The 14,608-nt window shown below is 41.9% G+C and overlaps 1 protein-coding gene across 1 annotated transcript; it reads right to left on the reverse strand.

Moving 5' to 3' along the window:
• Window positions 1-4,189: 4,189 nt before the first annotated feature.
• On the reverse strand, window positions 4,190-7,960 carry LOC139532883 (homeobox protein GBX-2-like). The gene is made up of 2 exons (XM_071331032.1): window positions 6,934-7,960; window positions 4,190-5,560 (listed from the first exon to the last, which is right to left on the reverse strand). Exons 1-2 carry the CDS (start codon window positions 7,445-7,447, stop codon window positions 5,049-5,051), a joined length of 1,026 nt encoding a protein of 341 aa, XP_071187133.1. The 5' UTR covers window positions 7,448-7,960; the 3' UTR covers window positions 4,190-5,048.
• Between the last annotated feature and the right edge of the window lie 6,648 nt (window positions 7,961-14,608).

Below are 14,608 nucleotides of genomic sequence, written 5' to 3' on the forward strand. Positions count from 1 at the left end.
ATATTAGTACTGTATTAGTTACTGTATCTTTCTGTTGATATTAGTAGTGTATTAGTTACTGTATCTTTCTGTTGATATTAGTACTGTATTTGTTCCTGTATCTTTCTGTTGATATTAGTAGTGTATTAGTTCCTGTATCTTTCTGTTGATATTAGTACTGTATTAGTTACTGTATCTTTCTGTTGATATTAGTACTGTATTAGTTACTGTATCTTTCTGTTGATATTAGTACTGTATTAGTTACTGTATCTTTCTGTTGATATTAGTACTGTATTAGTTACTGTATCTTTCTGTTGATATTAGTACTGTATTAGTTACTGTATCTTTCTGTTGATATTAGTAGTGTATTTGTTCCTGTATCTTTTTGTTGATATTAGTACTGTATTAGTTCCTGTATCTTTCTGTTGATATTAGTAGTGTATTAGTTCCTGTATCTTTCTGTTGATATTAGTACTGTATTAGTTACTGTATCTTTCTATTGATATTAGTAGTGTATTAGTTCCTGTATCTTTCTGTTGATATTAGTACTGTATTAGTTCCTGTATCTTTCTGTTGATATTAGTAGTGTATTAGTTACTGTATCTTTCTGTTGATATTAGTAGTGTATTAGTTACTGTATCTTTCTGTTGATATTAGTAGTGTATTTGTTCCTGTATCTTTCTGTTGATATTAGTACTGTATTAGTTACTGTATCTTTCTGTTGATATTAGTAGTGTATTAGTTCCTGTATCTTTTTGTTGATATTAGTACTGTATTAGTTCCTGTATCTTTCTGTTGATATTAGTAGTGTATTAGTTCCTGTATCTTTCTGTTGATATTAGTACTGTATTAGTTCCTGTATCTTTCTGTTGATATTAGTAGTGTATTAGTTCCTGTATCTTTCTGTTGATATTAGTACTGTATTAGTTCCTGTATCTTTCTGTTGATATTAGTACTGTATTAGTTCCTGTATCTTTCTGTTGATATTAGTACTGTATTAGTTCCTGTATCTTTCTGTTGATATTAGTAGTGTATTAGTTACTGTATCTTTCTGTTGATATTAGTAGTGTATTTGTTCCTGTATCTTTCTGTTGATATTAGTACTGTATTAGTTACTGTATATTTCTGTTGATATTAGTAGTGTATTTGTTCCTGTATCTTTCTGTTGATATTAGTAGTGTATTAGTTCCTGTATCTTTCTGTTGATATTAGTACTGTATTAGTTACTGTATCTTTCTGTTGATATTAGTAGTGTATTAGTTCCTGTATCTTTCTATTGATATTAGTAGTGTATTTGCTATATGTTGGCCTGCACCTACAGTATGAGAGAGAGAGAGATACTGAGAGAGAGAGAGAGATACTGAAGGAGAGAGTGTAATGTTTACTGTTAATTTTTTATTGTTTATTTCACTTTTGTTTATTATCTATTTCACTTGCTTTGGCAATGTAAACATACGTTTCCCATACTAATAAAGCCCTTAAATTGAATTGGGGTAGAGAGAGAGATACTAAGAGACAGAGAGAGATACTGAGAGAGGGAGATGTGTGTAGCTTGGTGTATGTGGGGTTTATAGAGTATTAATTTCCAGTAGCAGCATTCTCAAGCCAGAGCCTATTAGGCCACGCGAGTCTCATAGCTCGCTTTCCATCAGAATTAATCATTGGGGGTTAATTTGAAGCTTCGACAAGTTGCTGTTAATTTAGTGCAGGGGGGACATGCTGGAGTGAAAAGCGGAGGTCCCGACCAATCCCCTTGGGCCTCATTTATCAGCCAACCGCGACGGCCCGGCTTGATTACAATTTGCAAAAAAATTCATTAGAGTTAGCGGGGCAATTGTCAGATCTCTCCCTCTCACCTCGATACTCATATCGCTTTCTCTGTCAAACATCCTCCTCAAGTAGGCTACACAAATTGCTCAGTGTGTGTTCTTTCAATACAATCTAATCTAGCAAATCTGTATTTGATTAATTGTGTAATGGACATATTTTGTTGTAAGTATCCAGTAATCAAATGCCTGAGTGGATCTCTGTCGGGGTGTGCACGAGTTTGTGTGGAATAGAAGACAACATACAGACACACACACACACACACACACACACACTCCTCTAGAGCGGGTCATGAGAGCTCATCTTGTAGCCAGGCCTGTCAGAGATGCTCAGCCAGAGCGCGAGCTGCGGCCATAAATCTGAGCTTTACAGTAATTCACTCTTTCTGCTACGATGACGAGTTGGGATTTCAGTTTAATAATCAAAAAATGTGCTTGGGGAATTTCCAACGATGAATCAGTAGGGAAAATACATTTTACGTGGGTTGAATAGAGGCGACTGTAAACTTTATGATTTGGATAGGCTGTAGGCCTCATAATAGAAGATGAATTCAATGTAAATTAAATTGCCTGTCTGTATGTCAGAATCCATAGCCTATTTCCTCTAGTTTATTTTGAAGATATAACAGCGTTATTTGTGCCTTATCATGGCGTGCGAATTACAAACGATGACTGACATCAAAATGTTGTTCAGGTGCGTGGCGTGCTGCGCTTGCCTGGGTTAAATGATGCGCTTGACGATAATAGCGTTGTTGTTGCCGGGGGGAATAGCGCGCTGTCTAAATGCTGCCAGAGAGACGGAGAGGGGCTACACGACAGAACGGTCGTTAAACTACTGTAACAACATCTTGGAGGATGCTTTAGCTGAGAATGATGCTTGTCTTATTTGAGGACACTTGTGGGCTTAATCAATACTCATTGGAATAGAGGGTTTTACTTGTATCATTTATATACAGTAGGTCTAGTAGACAATATTATTTAACTCCAAATGGGTTTGTTAAAAACAACTGTTTTTGACAAATAGCTTTTTAGAACATTGTAAAACAATGTTTTTTTTTTAAATAATAGCTTTGTTTTAAAATGTGTAGCCTAGCCTATTTAGTATCCAACCTATTGCAAGAAAGGCGAATTATAATGACCAATATTGTTTAAAATTAGTTTATATAACACCTATAAATACATGATCAGAATGGATTATTTGATCATTTAGCCTAGTGACATTTGAAACGGTTGATTATGTTTAGGGTAGGCTATAGACCTACTGTGGTAGTGCTGACAGCTGGAGTTTAACGCAGGCTATTCATGCGCGGAACATGACAGAGACAACAAGATGTCCTTAGAGATCACAAGGGGAAAGTCCTGCCAGTAGGCCTACGTTGTATTTTAGTCGCCAATCTTATCAAAATAAATGTATGAAATTATCCACCTCAATAGATGTAAATATTAATGGCAAAGCAATTGGCGCGCTGGGAGGCTTGCCAAACACACGTCACCTCTTTGTCCCGGTACCATAAATGAGGCGCTCTGGGCCCTGGGCAAGGTGAGGCCGAAGCTCAAGGCTGACACCAGGCCGCGACCTTCCTAAACAGCCGTGCTCGTGACGTTTCACTCGGATGGGAATTGGTGTTCCTCACAGCCTTGGAGGAACCTTGGAGTTTCATTCACCCTGGCTGATGCGACCCACCCCCTGTCATAACACGAGATTGCGTCGCCGAGCGAGATCTTCTTACATATTTATTATTGGCATGCATCAGGTTGATTTGCTCCAACATACGCGACGAGGTTGGCCTTAATTCCAGAGGGTGGCTGGAGCAGAGGGTAGAGCTGTAAAACTGTCACCTCCCTGGCTGGCTGCATGGCTCTACTGTTGGAGAGATAAACAGTTGGTCCTGCCTCTGCATTACCTGCAAACCTCGCAGTTGGTCCTGCCTCAGCAATATCTGCACAACTCACAGTTGGTGCAGGCAAAATTATATAAATCTGAAAGTCATTAATTATAATAGTATAATGACAGGGTTATTACAAGTAATAGTCTTAATAATAATAATAGTATAAATTGTGTTGTAAATCTAAACGAAATCGTTTCGTTAATCACCTTAATTCAAAGATAAAATACATAAGCAATTATCTTCCAATTATCTTCCTTAGTGGATTGTGAAAATAATATTTGTCACTTGCAGACAACAAATTGAATAATCCCAAATTAGCATTTGATATATTGGGGAAAATAATAATCAACCAAGGATTTCAAATATCATGATCAACTCAAAGCCCAGTACTCAAGAAAGCGCCTGTAAACCCGCGCATGCGTAATTTCGCTAAAGATTTCAAATTCAAATAGAATTGCACAAAAATGGAATGACAATAAACAAACTGACAAATTGTTGACAATTGCTAATGGTTCATCTTTAATGCACACTTTATTATTTACTCAATAAGTCATGGAATGTTAGTTACTTTTTGCACAATATTAAATAAATTAGCAGCGTGCTTCTTGACTGTTGAAAAAGTCACAATGAGGAAAAATAATTCAAGCAACCATGGAATGAAACAATGGAAAGAAACTCAAACTGAGAACAAAAGTAGGATGGTTTTACAGGGCCACTCTTTGCTTTTTGGTGGAGATGATTGATGGTTGAGGTGTCTGATATTTGTAGGCTATGTGTACAATATGTGTATTGGTATGGGGGGTGATCAAATTAGAAATGATAAAAGTGCTCCTGTTCATTCTGATCTGATTTGCGCCTGCTGCAAAAACAACAATAATACAAGCAAGGTCCTTCAGAATCAGCAGCACAACCGTCAAAGAAAATGTAACAGACGTAAAAGTAGGCTATATTTTTGATCAATATCTCGGAAATGTACAATTGGATGTATTGTTGTCTTGTTGTAATGTCCTCAATTTGGTCCCATGGCGGTTATAGTTATGGTCCATCTCGGTATGTACACTCGTAACCAAGGTGATACATATGTCACCATTTTGAGTTTTTTTGTCTTCTTGGTATTTAATCAGCTTACCATCAGGGGATCGATTCAGCAGTAATGCAGAGGAAAAGCAATGGGCCATCAATTAATTTGCTCTCCTCTGGCTTACAAAGATTTACAAAGACTCACCAAAGGATAAACTTGGTTTGTGATTATCAGTAGTCCAATTCCAAAATAACGTGTGTGCTGTTTTTCTGTTTTTAAACAGTGTAATTAACTTAATCTGTATTTAGTCCATCGGTTTAACATAAAGAAATGTTATGGTCTGGCTTGCTCTAACTGTTGGTGCTGACTCCTTATTGCAAACCGGCTGACGTGCACGGGGATAGGCACCACGATTTTAGGGTTCCTGGAGGGCTCGCCGGTTTTGGAGTTGACGTTACCAGCCTTCACGCGCTTCCACTTGGCCCTCCGGTTCTGGAACCAGATCTTGACTTGAACTTCGCTGAGTTTCAAGGCATGCGCAATCTGAGAGCGTTCCGTTAAAGACAGGTATTTCTTACAATGGAACTCCTTCTCCAGTTCCAAGAGCTGCTCGCTCGTGAACGCCGTTCTCCGCCGCCGGTTCTTGCCGGTAGACGTGGTGCTGCCAGTGCCGTTGGACCCTTGGACGCCCTCATCCACGTTACCCTCCCCATCATCTTTCTGACACATCGAGTTACCCGTCATGTTGTCATCGGAGCTGTAGTCTAAATCGCTGTCCATTGAGAAGCTCTCATCTCTTCTATTGCATTCGTCCTCTTTCGGGTCTTCTTTGCCTTGGGTTCTGGCTGTGTGGGTAAGCAAATAGAACATGTTAGTTTAGGTTATATTGACCTCAAAATAGAAAAGTAAATGACAATGTGTAACCTATAATGGACTGATATGCAACCGTTTATGAGTTTATATAATGGATAACCACAATCATACTTTTAAAGAAATATTTAGCTTTAAAAAAATAAGCAACTTTTCTCCTACATTTGATGAATCACTAACGTTGTGTGTATTGTATCAACATTTCGTTTCATGAATACCCACGAGTAGACTTGACATATTGTGTTACAGGAAAACAATAGCCTATTATATTATGGAGCGAATTAGGAACAAATTATATTATGTCTCTGGACGTATTTAAGTGAAGTGAAAGTTATTTCAGTAAATATATATTTAAGTAAATATTTATCGAATTAGGCCCATCGGCTATCATGACACATATCACGTATGAAATAGGCCTCGCGCTTACTGTAATTCCATTCATTTTAGAGACAAAATCAATTGATTTATATTATACAATGTCTTCAACAAACTTACGGAGTTAAAGTGTTATATTACATGTATTTCATAATACATATAGACCCTCATATAAATGACTCGGTCGACTTTGAATTTTGATCACAGTTTTATAGACATTCAAATACTGCAGGCGCTTTTCCCATCCTTCAATTAAAATAGGCTAATTTAGTCATTTAGTTTGCCCCCAGGCACTATTCATTGAAAAGCCTGAAATAAACGTATTTGATATGCGGATATCATGTCAAGCTTCTCACGACAAAATATGTAAGCTTCCATGTAAAGAATTTGTTGAAAAAAAAAGATTCATTTTTCACTCAGGGGCAACAGCCACTTTCTATCACTATACTTTAATCGTTGTCATTTGATGTGGAATTCACAGGATATAGCCTACGCCAACACTGAGTGAGTAGAATTTATAAGTTATCCTCAAATGGCACTTGGGTCCTTTTTTTGTACATTGATGACGTAGGTCTATTGATAATATTGGTCCGTTAGTTAATAGGCCTAAGCATAATTAATAATAAAGTTTAGAGTTCGAATGACTTCTTATAAGGAACCTCGCAAATGTGCACTATTATTAATATATTTATTTTTTATAATAGGCCTAATAAATACGAGTATTCGCTTTGAACTTCTCTTTTACAACGTGAGCTTACAAATAATATCTCATTTATCCAAGAACATTAGGTTACATTTTAGTCATTTAGCAGACGCTCTTGTTCAGAGTGACTTACAGTTAGTGCGTCCAAGTACAGGACAGCCACAAATCCCAAACACAGGCTAAGTCAAACGTTTCCTCAATAGAACCTTAAGTCAGGTCAAGTAAACAACCCTGTCCAGCAGAGTCCAGACAAAACAGAGTTTACTGTACCTGTGGATGACTGCAATGGCTCTGAGTCGTGGTAGGAGGGGAGCGTTGCGGACTCCTTTCCTAGAAAAGTCTTTCCGTCATCCCCATCCAAACGAATGTCCTGAGATTTATTGAAGGCGGCGTGGAGAGACTGCGAGCCGAACTTCCTCGCCGCCTCCTGGTGCTGCTGTGAAGCCGAGAACCCTCCAGGCAGGCTGGCCATCAGGGTGGAGGTGAGCGCCATGCCCTGAGCCAGGCTAGAGCAGAAAGAGTTCTGGAGGCTGGGGATCTGGTGGTGCGGATGGGTAGCCGAGAGCCCCTGCTGCAGGGCGGACTGGGGTAGGGCAGGGGGCGGCGGAGGGTGCGGTGGGAGCACCACTGACCGGTACGGCATGAACATGGGGTAACCGGTGTAGACGAAGTGTCCCGGGCTGGGCTGAGGGGGACCGCCGATCAGAGAGTCGATGCTGAAGGCAGTGGTGCTTCCCAGTGGGCGCTGCATCATCATAAACGAAGGGCTGAACGCTGCACTCATATGATCTGATGGAAGGAATGTCAATCAAGGAAATGTTACTGGAGAAATGGAAGGGAGCGATGACACCTGCAGTCTTTCTTGGGTTCGGAAGTCACCAACTTCACAACGTTGTTATTCGACAGACAACCGACCTTAGAAATGTGGACGTTTTGGTAATCCCGTGATTATTTGTTCGTTTCTCGCGATTAAATAAAACCATTCCATCAACATTGCAGATGGTCGACACACGATGCTGGAGAGTGGAGATGTGTCCAGATCAACAGAATTAGCAGGCAACTTGGAGCCGTGGTGGTTTCCGAAATTAGCAGAACTCATGTGGCCCCTTTTGGTTTACCTTGCGCTCCGATGGCAGGAGCCAAAGCGCATTCCAGGTGCCAATCAATATCCTCGAGTTGTAGCTGACGTTCTGACCATTTGACAACAACAATCTTATATTCGATGATACTCGGTTTCCGAGTAGAGAGAAGAGAGTAGAGTGATGCTACTCCGTTCTACAACATCCAGATGTTAAGCAAGGAGTTTAAATTACGCTCCCTCTGTTTGATCGGCTCTTCCACTCGCAAGGACCACCCTCTCATCGCACTCTCGCATTTCATTGGTCGCTGTTAAACTGTTGGGCTAGCCTAGCTGTCATTCGTCACAGACCTGTGAGGGCTGGCTTCGGTCTGGGTCTAGGAAATAAATGCCAATTATGTGGATTTGTAAAGCGTAGGCTATACACATCCTAAGGGACCATAATGCAAATGGGAATTAGCTAGGCTACACATGCAATATGCATACATATTGACTACAACTGTCTTCCTTACATGAAATGTATAAAACATAAAAATAACTATTTGTACTGAATAGGGTTGCAAAATTATGTGAACTGTCAATAAATTCCCTGGTTTTCCCGAAATCCGGGTTGGAGGAAATAAGTAGGAAATTCGGAATCTTCCAACCAGGATTTTTGGAAAACCAGGGAATCTATTGAAAGTTAACGGAATTTTGCAACCCTAGTACTGCATGTGTGTGTGTGTGTATGCGTGTGTTGTTGCTTTGTGTGTGTTGATTTAAAAAAAAACTGTTCCACCTTTTCAGAATGACGAAAAGACTGTTCCCTGATATTATGTCCTCTTGTACCTAAAGGAAGCTTAGATCAAACAGTGGAAGGTCCACATTCACTACCGACCAGGCTACCAATGGGCCTTCAGATGAAGTGAGAGCTGGAGAGGAGATGGAGGTTAGATGGAGAGATGGTGTGGAGATGGAGAGAGGGAGGGGAGATGGAGAGATGGAGGGTAGATATAGAGATGGAGGGTAGATATAGAGATGGAGGTTAGATGGAGTGATGGAGGGTAGATGGAAATATGGAGGGTAGATGGAGAGATGGAGGGTAGATGGAGAGATGGAGGGTAGATGGTAGATGGAGGGTAGATGGAGAGATGGAGGGTAGATGGAGAGATGGAGGGTAGATGGAGAGATGGAGGGTAGATGGTAGATGGAGAGATGGAGGGTAGATGGAGAGATGGAGGGTAGATGGAGAGATGGAGGGTAGATGGTAGATGGAGGGTAGATGGAGAGATGGAGGGTAGATATAGAGATGGAGGGTAGATATAGAGATGGAGGGTAGATATAGAGATGGAGTGATGGAGGGTAGATGGAAATATGGAGGGTAGATGGAGTGATGGAGATAGATGGAGAGATGGAGGTGGATATAGAGATGGAGGTGGATATAGAGATGGAGGTTAGAAGTAGAGATGGAGGTTAGATGGAGTGATGGAGGTTAGATGTTAGATGGAGTGATGGATGTTAGATGTAGAGATGGAGGTTAGATGTAGAGATGGAGGTTAGATGGAGTTATGGAGGTTAGATACAGTATATAGATGGAGGTTAGATATAGAGATGGAGGTTAGATATGGGGGTTAGATACAGAGATGGAGGTTAGATATAGAGATGGAGGTTAGATACATAGATGGAGGTTAGATATAGAGATGGAGGTTAGATACATAGATGGAGGTTAGATATAGAGATGGAGGTTAGATATAGAGATGGAGGTTAGATATGGAGGTTAGATATAGAGATGGAGGTTAGATATAGAGATGGAGGTTAGATATAGAGATTGATGGAGTGATGGAGGGTAGATGAAAAAATATGGATGGTAGATGAGAGATGGAGGGTAGATGGAGAGATGGTTAGATGGAGGGTTGATGGAGAGATGGTTAGATGGGGGGTTGATGGAGAGATGGTTAGATGTGGGGTAGATGAGAGATGGAGGGTAGATGAGAGATGGAGAGGAAGATGGAGAGATGCAGGGTAGATGGAAATATTGAGGGTAGATGAAGAGATAGAGGGGAGATGAGGAGATGGAAGATAGATGGAAAGATGGAGGGTAGATGAGGAGATGGAGAGATAGAGGGTAGATGGAGAGATGGAGGAGAGGATCAGACTGCTGGAGGAGAGGTTGAGGGGGATGGCATGTGACAGAGAACAACCCACTAGGGAGGTGGCCATCCCCACAGAGACGCCAGCAGAACAGCCCACCTCAGCACCGGACAAAAGTCTCGACACCACAGCAGAACAGTCCACACCAGACCCTGACCATAGAGTCAACATCACAGCAGAACAGACAAAAGAAAAAACCCAAGCCCAGCAGCTCTCACCCCCCCTGAGCACCCCCCCTGTCAGCCACCCTGATAGCCCTCCTGACAACCCCCCCACACCCACTGAGAACAAACACAAGACACAGATTGTTCTCCTTATGGACTCAAATGGGAAATATATAGAAGAAAAAAAACTTTTTCCCAAACACAGTGTGTCTAAACTCTGGTGTCCAAACACCCAGCGCGCCCTAGACCTTCTGTCTGAGGACAAACTAGGCTCACCTAGCCACATAATAATACACACAGGCACAAACGACCTGAGAGCAAAGCAGGAAAGGGTGGCCACAGCACTGAAGGGAGTGATTGAAAAAGCTTCTTCTACTTTCCCCAATGCACAAGTGGTTATCTCCACCCTGCTACCACGAAAAGACTTCCACCCTGCTACAATACAGCGGGTAAACGCAAGCATTTCCCGTGACTGTGCCTCAAAACCAAATGTTTTCCTGGCCCACCACTCCACCCTGGACTTGAACAGCCTCTATGACCAGGTCCACCTCTATAAGGCAGCAGTGCCCACCTTTGTCCGGACTCTAAAGGACATCGCTCTCAAACGCAGCCCCAACACTTCACACAGGAGCAACAGATCAATAGACACCCCACCCAGACCAGCGAGACACCCTCCAAGACCTGCAGGACCCCCCCGTGGACCTACACATAGAGGACCCACGCCAAGAGGACTTACATCCAGACCACAGCACCCCCAGACACGTCCACACCCCCACCCCAACCAATCAACACCCCCCCACATCAACCATGCCCACACCCCATTTAGGCCCCCTCAGATCAGACCTATGCCACTCCTGCCCACCCCATGCACCCCACCCCCGCAAAGAGAGCATCAACATGGAAGTCACACATACGCCCAGGTAGTGAGCGGGCAAACAGGCCCAACCCCCACTCTTACACTCGCCCAAGCCAACGGCATGTACCAGATGCTCAGCAGGCTCTGCTCACACTTACTGGCCTGAGGCAAAACCACACGGCCAACAACATTGGACACTTTATGGAACAAAAAGCCTTCACTATATCATCCTGGAATATCCAAGGCCTGAGGTCATCTGCCTTTGGCCTAAAGAGCAGGAACACGGACTTCACCAAAGAAATCGGTAATGCAGACATTGTCATCCTGCAAGAAACATGGTATAGCGGAGACGGACCCACTGGTTGCCCTCTAGGTTACAGAGAGCTGGTAGTCCCATCCACCAAACTACCAGGTGTGAAACAGGGAAGGGACTCAGGGGGAATGCTAATTTGGTATAGAGCAGACCTAACTCACTCCATTAAATTAATCAAAACAGGAACATTTTACATTTGGCTAGAAATTCAAAAGGAAATTATCTTAACAGAGAAAAATGTCCTCCTGTGTGCTACCTATATCCCCCCACTAGAATCCCCATACTTTAATAAAGACAGCTTCTCCATCCTGGAGGGGGAAATCAATCATTTCCAGGCCCAGGGACATGTATTAGTCTGTGGCGACCTAAATGCCAGAACTGGACAAGAACCTGACACCCTCAGCACACAGGGGGACAAACACCTGCCTGCAGGTGACAGCATTCCCTCCCCCATATGCCCCCCTAGGCACAACTATGACAACATAACCAACAAAAACGGGTCACAACTCCTGCAGCTCTGTCGCACGCTGGGTATGTACATAGTCAATGGTAGGCTTCGAGGGGACTCCTATGGTAGGTTCACCTATAGCTCATCTCTTGGCAGTAGCACTGTAGACTACTTTATCACTGACCTCAACCCAGAGTCTCTCAGAGCGTTCACAGTCAGCCCACTGACACCCCTATCAGACCACAGCAAAATCACAGTCTACTTGAACAGAGCAATACTCAATCATGAGGCATCAAAGCCAAAGGAACTGAGTAACATTAAGAAATGCTATAGATGGAAGGAATGCAGTTTGGAAACCTACCAAAAAACAATTAGGCAACAGCAAATTCAATCCCTTTTAGACAACTTCCTGGGTAAAATGTTCCACTGCAATAGTGAAGGTGTAAACTTGGCAGTAGAAAATCTTAACAGTATATTTGACCTCTCAGCTTCCCTATCAAATCTAAAAATCTCAAATAGAAAACCGAAGAAAATGAACAACAATGACAAATGGTTTGATAAAGAATGCAAAAATCTAAGAAATAAATTGAGGAACCTGTCCAACCAAAAACATAGAGACCCGGAAAACCTGAGTCTACGCCTTCACTATGGCGAATCACTAAAACAATACAGAAATACACTACGGAAAAAGAAGGAACAGCACGTCAGAAATCAGCTCAATGTAATTGAAGACTCCATAGACTCTAACCAATTCTGGGAAAATTGGAAAACACTAAACAAACAACAACACGAAGAATTATCTATCCAAAATGGAGATGTATGGGTAAACCACTTCTCCAATCTTTTTGGCTCTATAACAAAGAATAAAGAACAAAAACATATACATGATCAAATACAAATCCTAGAATCAACTATTAAAGACTACCAGAACCCATTGGATTCTCCAATTACCTTGAATGAGTTACAGGACAAAATAAAAACCCTCAAACCCAAAAAGGCCTGTGGTGTTGATGGTATCCTTAATGAAATGATCAAATATACAGACAACAAATTCCAATTGGCTATACTAAAACTCTTTAACATCGTCCTTAGCTCTGGCATCTTCCCCAATATTTGGAACCAAGGACTGATCACCCCAATCCACAAAAGTGGAGACAAATTTGACCCCAATAACTACCGTGGAATATGCGTCAACAGTAACCTTGGGAAAATACTCTGCATTATCATTAACAGCAGACTCGTACATTTCCTCAATGAAAACAATGTACTGAGCAAATGTCAAATTGGCTTTTTACCAAATTACCGTACAACAGACCATGTATTCACCCTACACACCCTAATTGACAACCAAACAAACCAAAACAAAGGCAAAGTCTTCTCATGCTTTGTTGATTTCAAAAAAGCCTTCGACTCAATTTGGCATGAGGGTCTGCTATACAAATTGATGGAAAGTGGTGTTGGGGGTAAAACATACGACATTATAAAATCCATGTACACAAACAACAAGTGTGCGGTTAAAATTGGCAAAAAACACACACATTTCTTCACACAGGGTCGTGGGGTGAGACAGGGATGCAGCTTAAGCCCCACCCTCTTCAACATATATATCAACGAATTGGCGCGGGCACTAGAACAGTCTGCAGCACCCGGTCTCACCCTACTAGAATCCGAAGTCAAATGTCTACTGTTTGCTGATGATCTGGTGCTTCTGTCACCAACCAAGGAGGGCCTACAGCAGCACCTAGATCTTCTGCACAGATTCTGTCAGACCTGGGCCCTGACAGTAAATCTCAGTAAGACCAAAATAATGGTGTTCCAAAAAAGGTCCAGTCACCAGGACCACAAATTCCATCTAGACACCGTTGCCCTAGAGCACACAAAAAACTATACATACCTCGGCCTAAACATCAGCACCACAGGTAACTTCCACAAAGCTGTGAACGATCTGAGAGACAAGGCAAGAAGGGCCTTCTATGCCATCAAAAGGAACATAAATTTCAACATACCAATTAGGATCTGGCTAAAAATACTTGAATCAGTCATAGAGCCCATTGCCCTTTATGGTTGTGAGGTCTGGGGTCCGCTCACCAACCAAGATTTCACAAAATGGGACAAACACCAAATTGAGACTCTGCATGCAGAATTCTGCAAAAATATCCTCCGTGTACAACGTAGAACACCAAATAATGCATGCAGAGCAGAATTAGGCCGATACCCACTAATTATCAAAATCCAGAAAAGAGCCGTTAAATTCTACAACCACCTAAAAGGAAGCGATTCCCAAACCTTCCATAACAAAGCCATCACCTACAGAGAGATGAACCTGGAGAAGAGTCCCCTAAGCAAGCTGGTCCTAGGGCTCTGTTCACAAACACAAACACACCCCACAGAGCCCCAGGACAACAGCACAATTAGACCCAACCAAATCATGAGAAAACAAAAAGATAATTACTTGACACATTGGAAAGAATTAACAAAAAAACAGAGCAAACTAGAATGCTATTTGGCCCTAAACAGAGAGTACACAGTGGCAGAATACCTGACCACTGTGACTGACCCAAACTTAAGGAAAGCTTTGACTATGTACAGACTCAGTGAGCATAGCCTTGCTATTGAGAAAGGCCGCCGTAGGCAGACATGGCTCTCAAGAGAAGACAGGCTATGTGCACACTGCCCACAAAATGAGGTGGAAACTGAGCTGCACTTCCTAACCTCCTGCCCAATGTATGACCATATTAGAGAGACATATTTCCCTCAGATTACACAGATCCACAAAGAATTCGAAAACAAATCCAATTTTGATAAACTCCCATATCTACTGGGTGAAATTCCACAGTGTGCCATCACAGCAGCAAGATTTGTGACCTGTTGCCACAAGAAAAGGGCAACCAGTGAAGAACAAACACCACTGTAAATACAACCCATATTTATGTTTATTTATTTTAACTTGTGTGCT

Source organism: Salvelinus alpinus, chromosome 10, assembly GCF_045679555.1.
Source record: "Salvelinus alpinus chromosome 10, SLU_Salpinus.1, whole genome shotgun sequence".
Taxonomy (NCBI): Eukaryota; Metazoa; Chordata; class Actinopteri; order Salmoniformes; family Salmonidae; genus Salvelinus; species Salvelinus alpinus.

Excerpts from the sequence above, each read along its gene's own strand:
- LOC139532883 (XM_071331032.1), bottom strand. The coding sequence starts at position 7,447 with ATGAGTGCAGCGTTCAGCCCTTCGTTTATGATGATGCAGCGCCCACTG. Across the intron at positions 5,561-6,933 it reads GCCATTGCAGTCATCCACAG|CCAGAACCCAAGGCAAAGAA; the intron begins GTACAGTAAACT and ends TTACCCACACAG.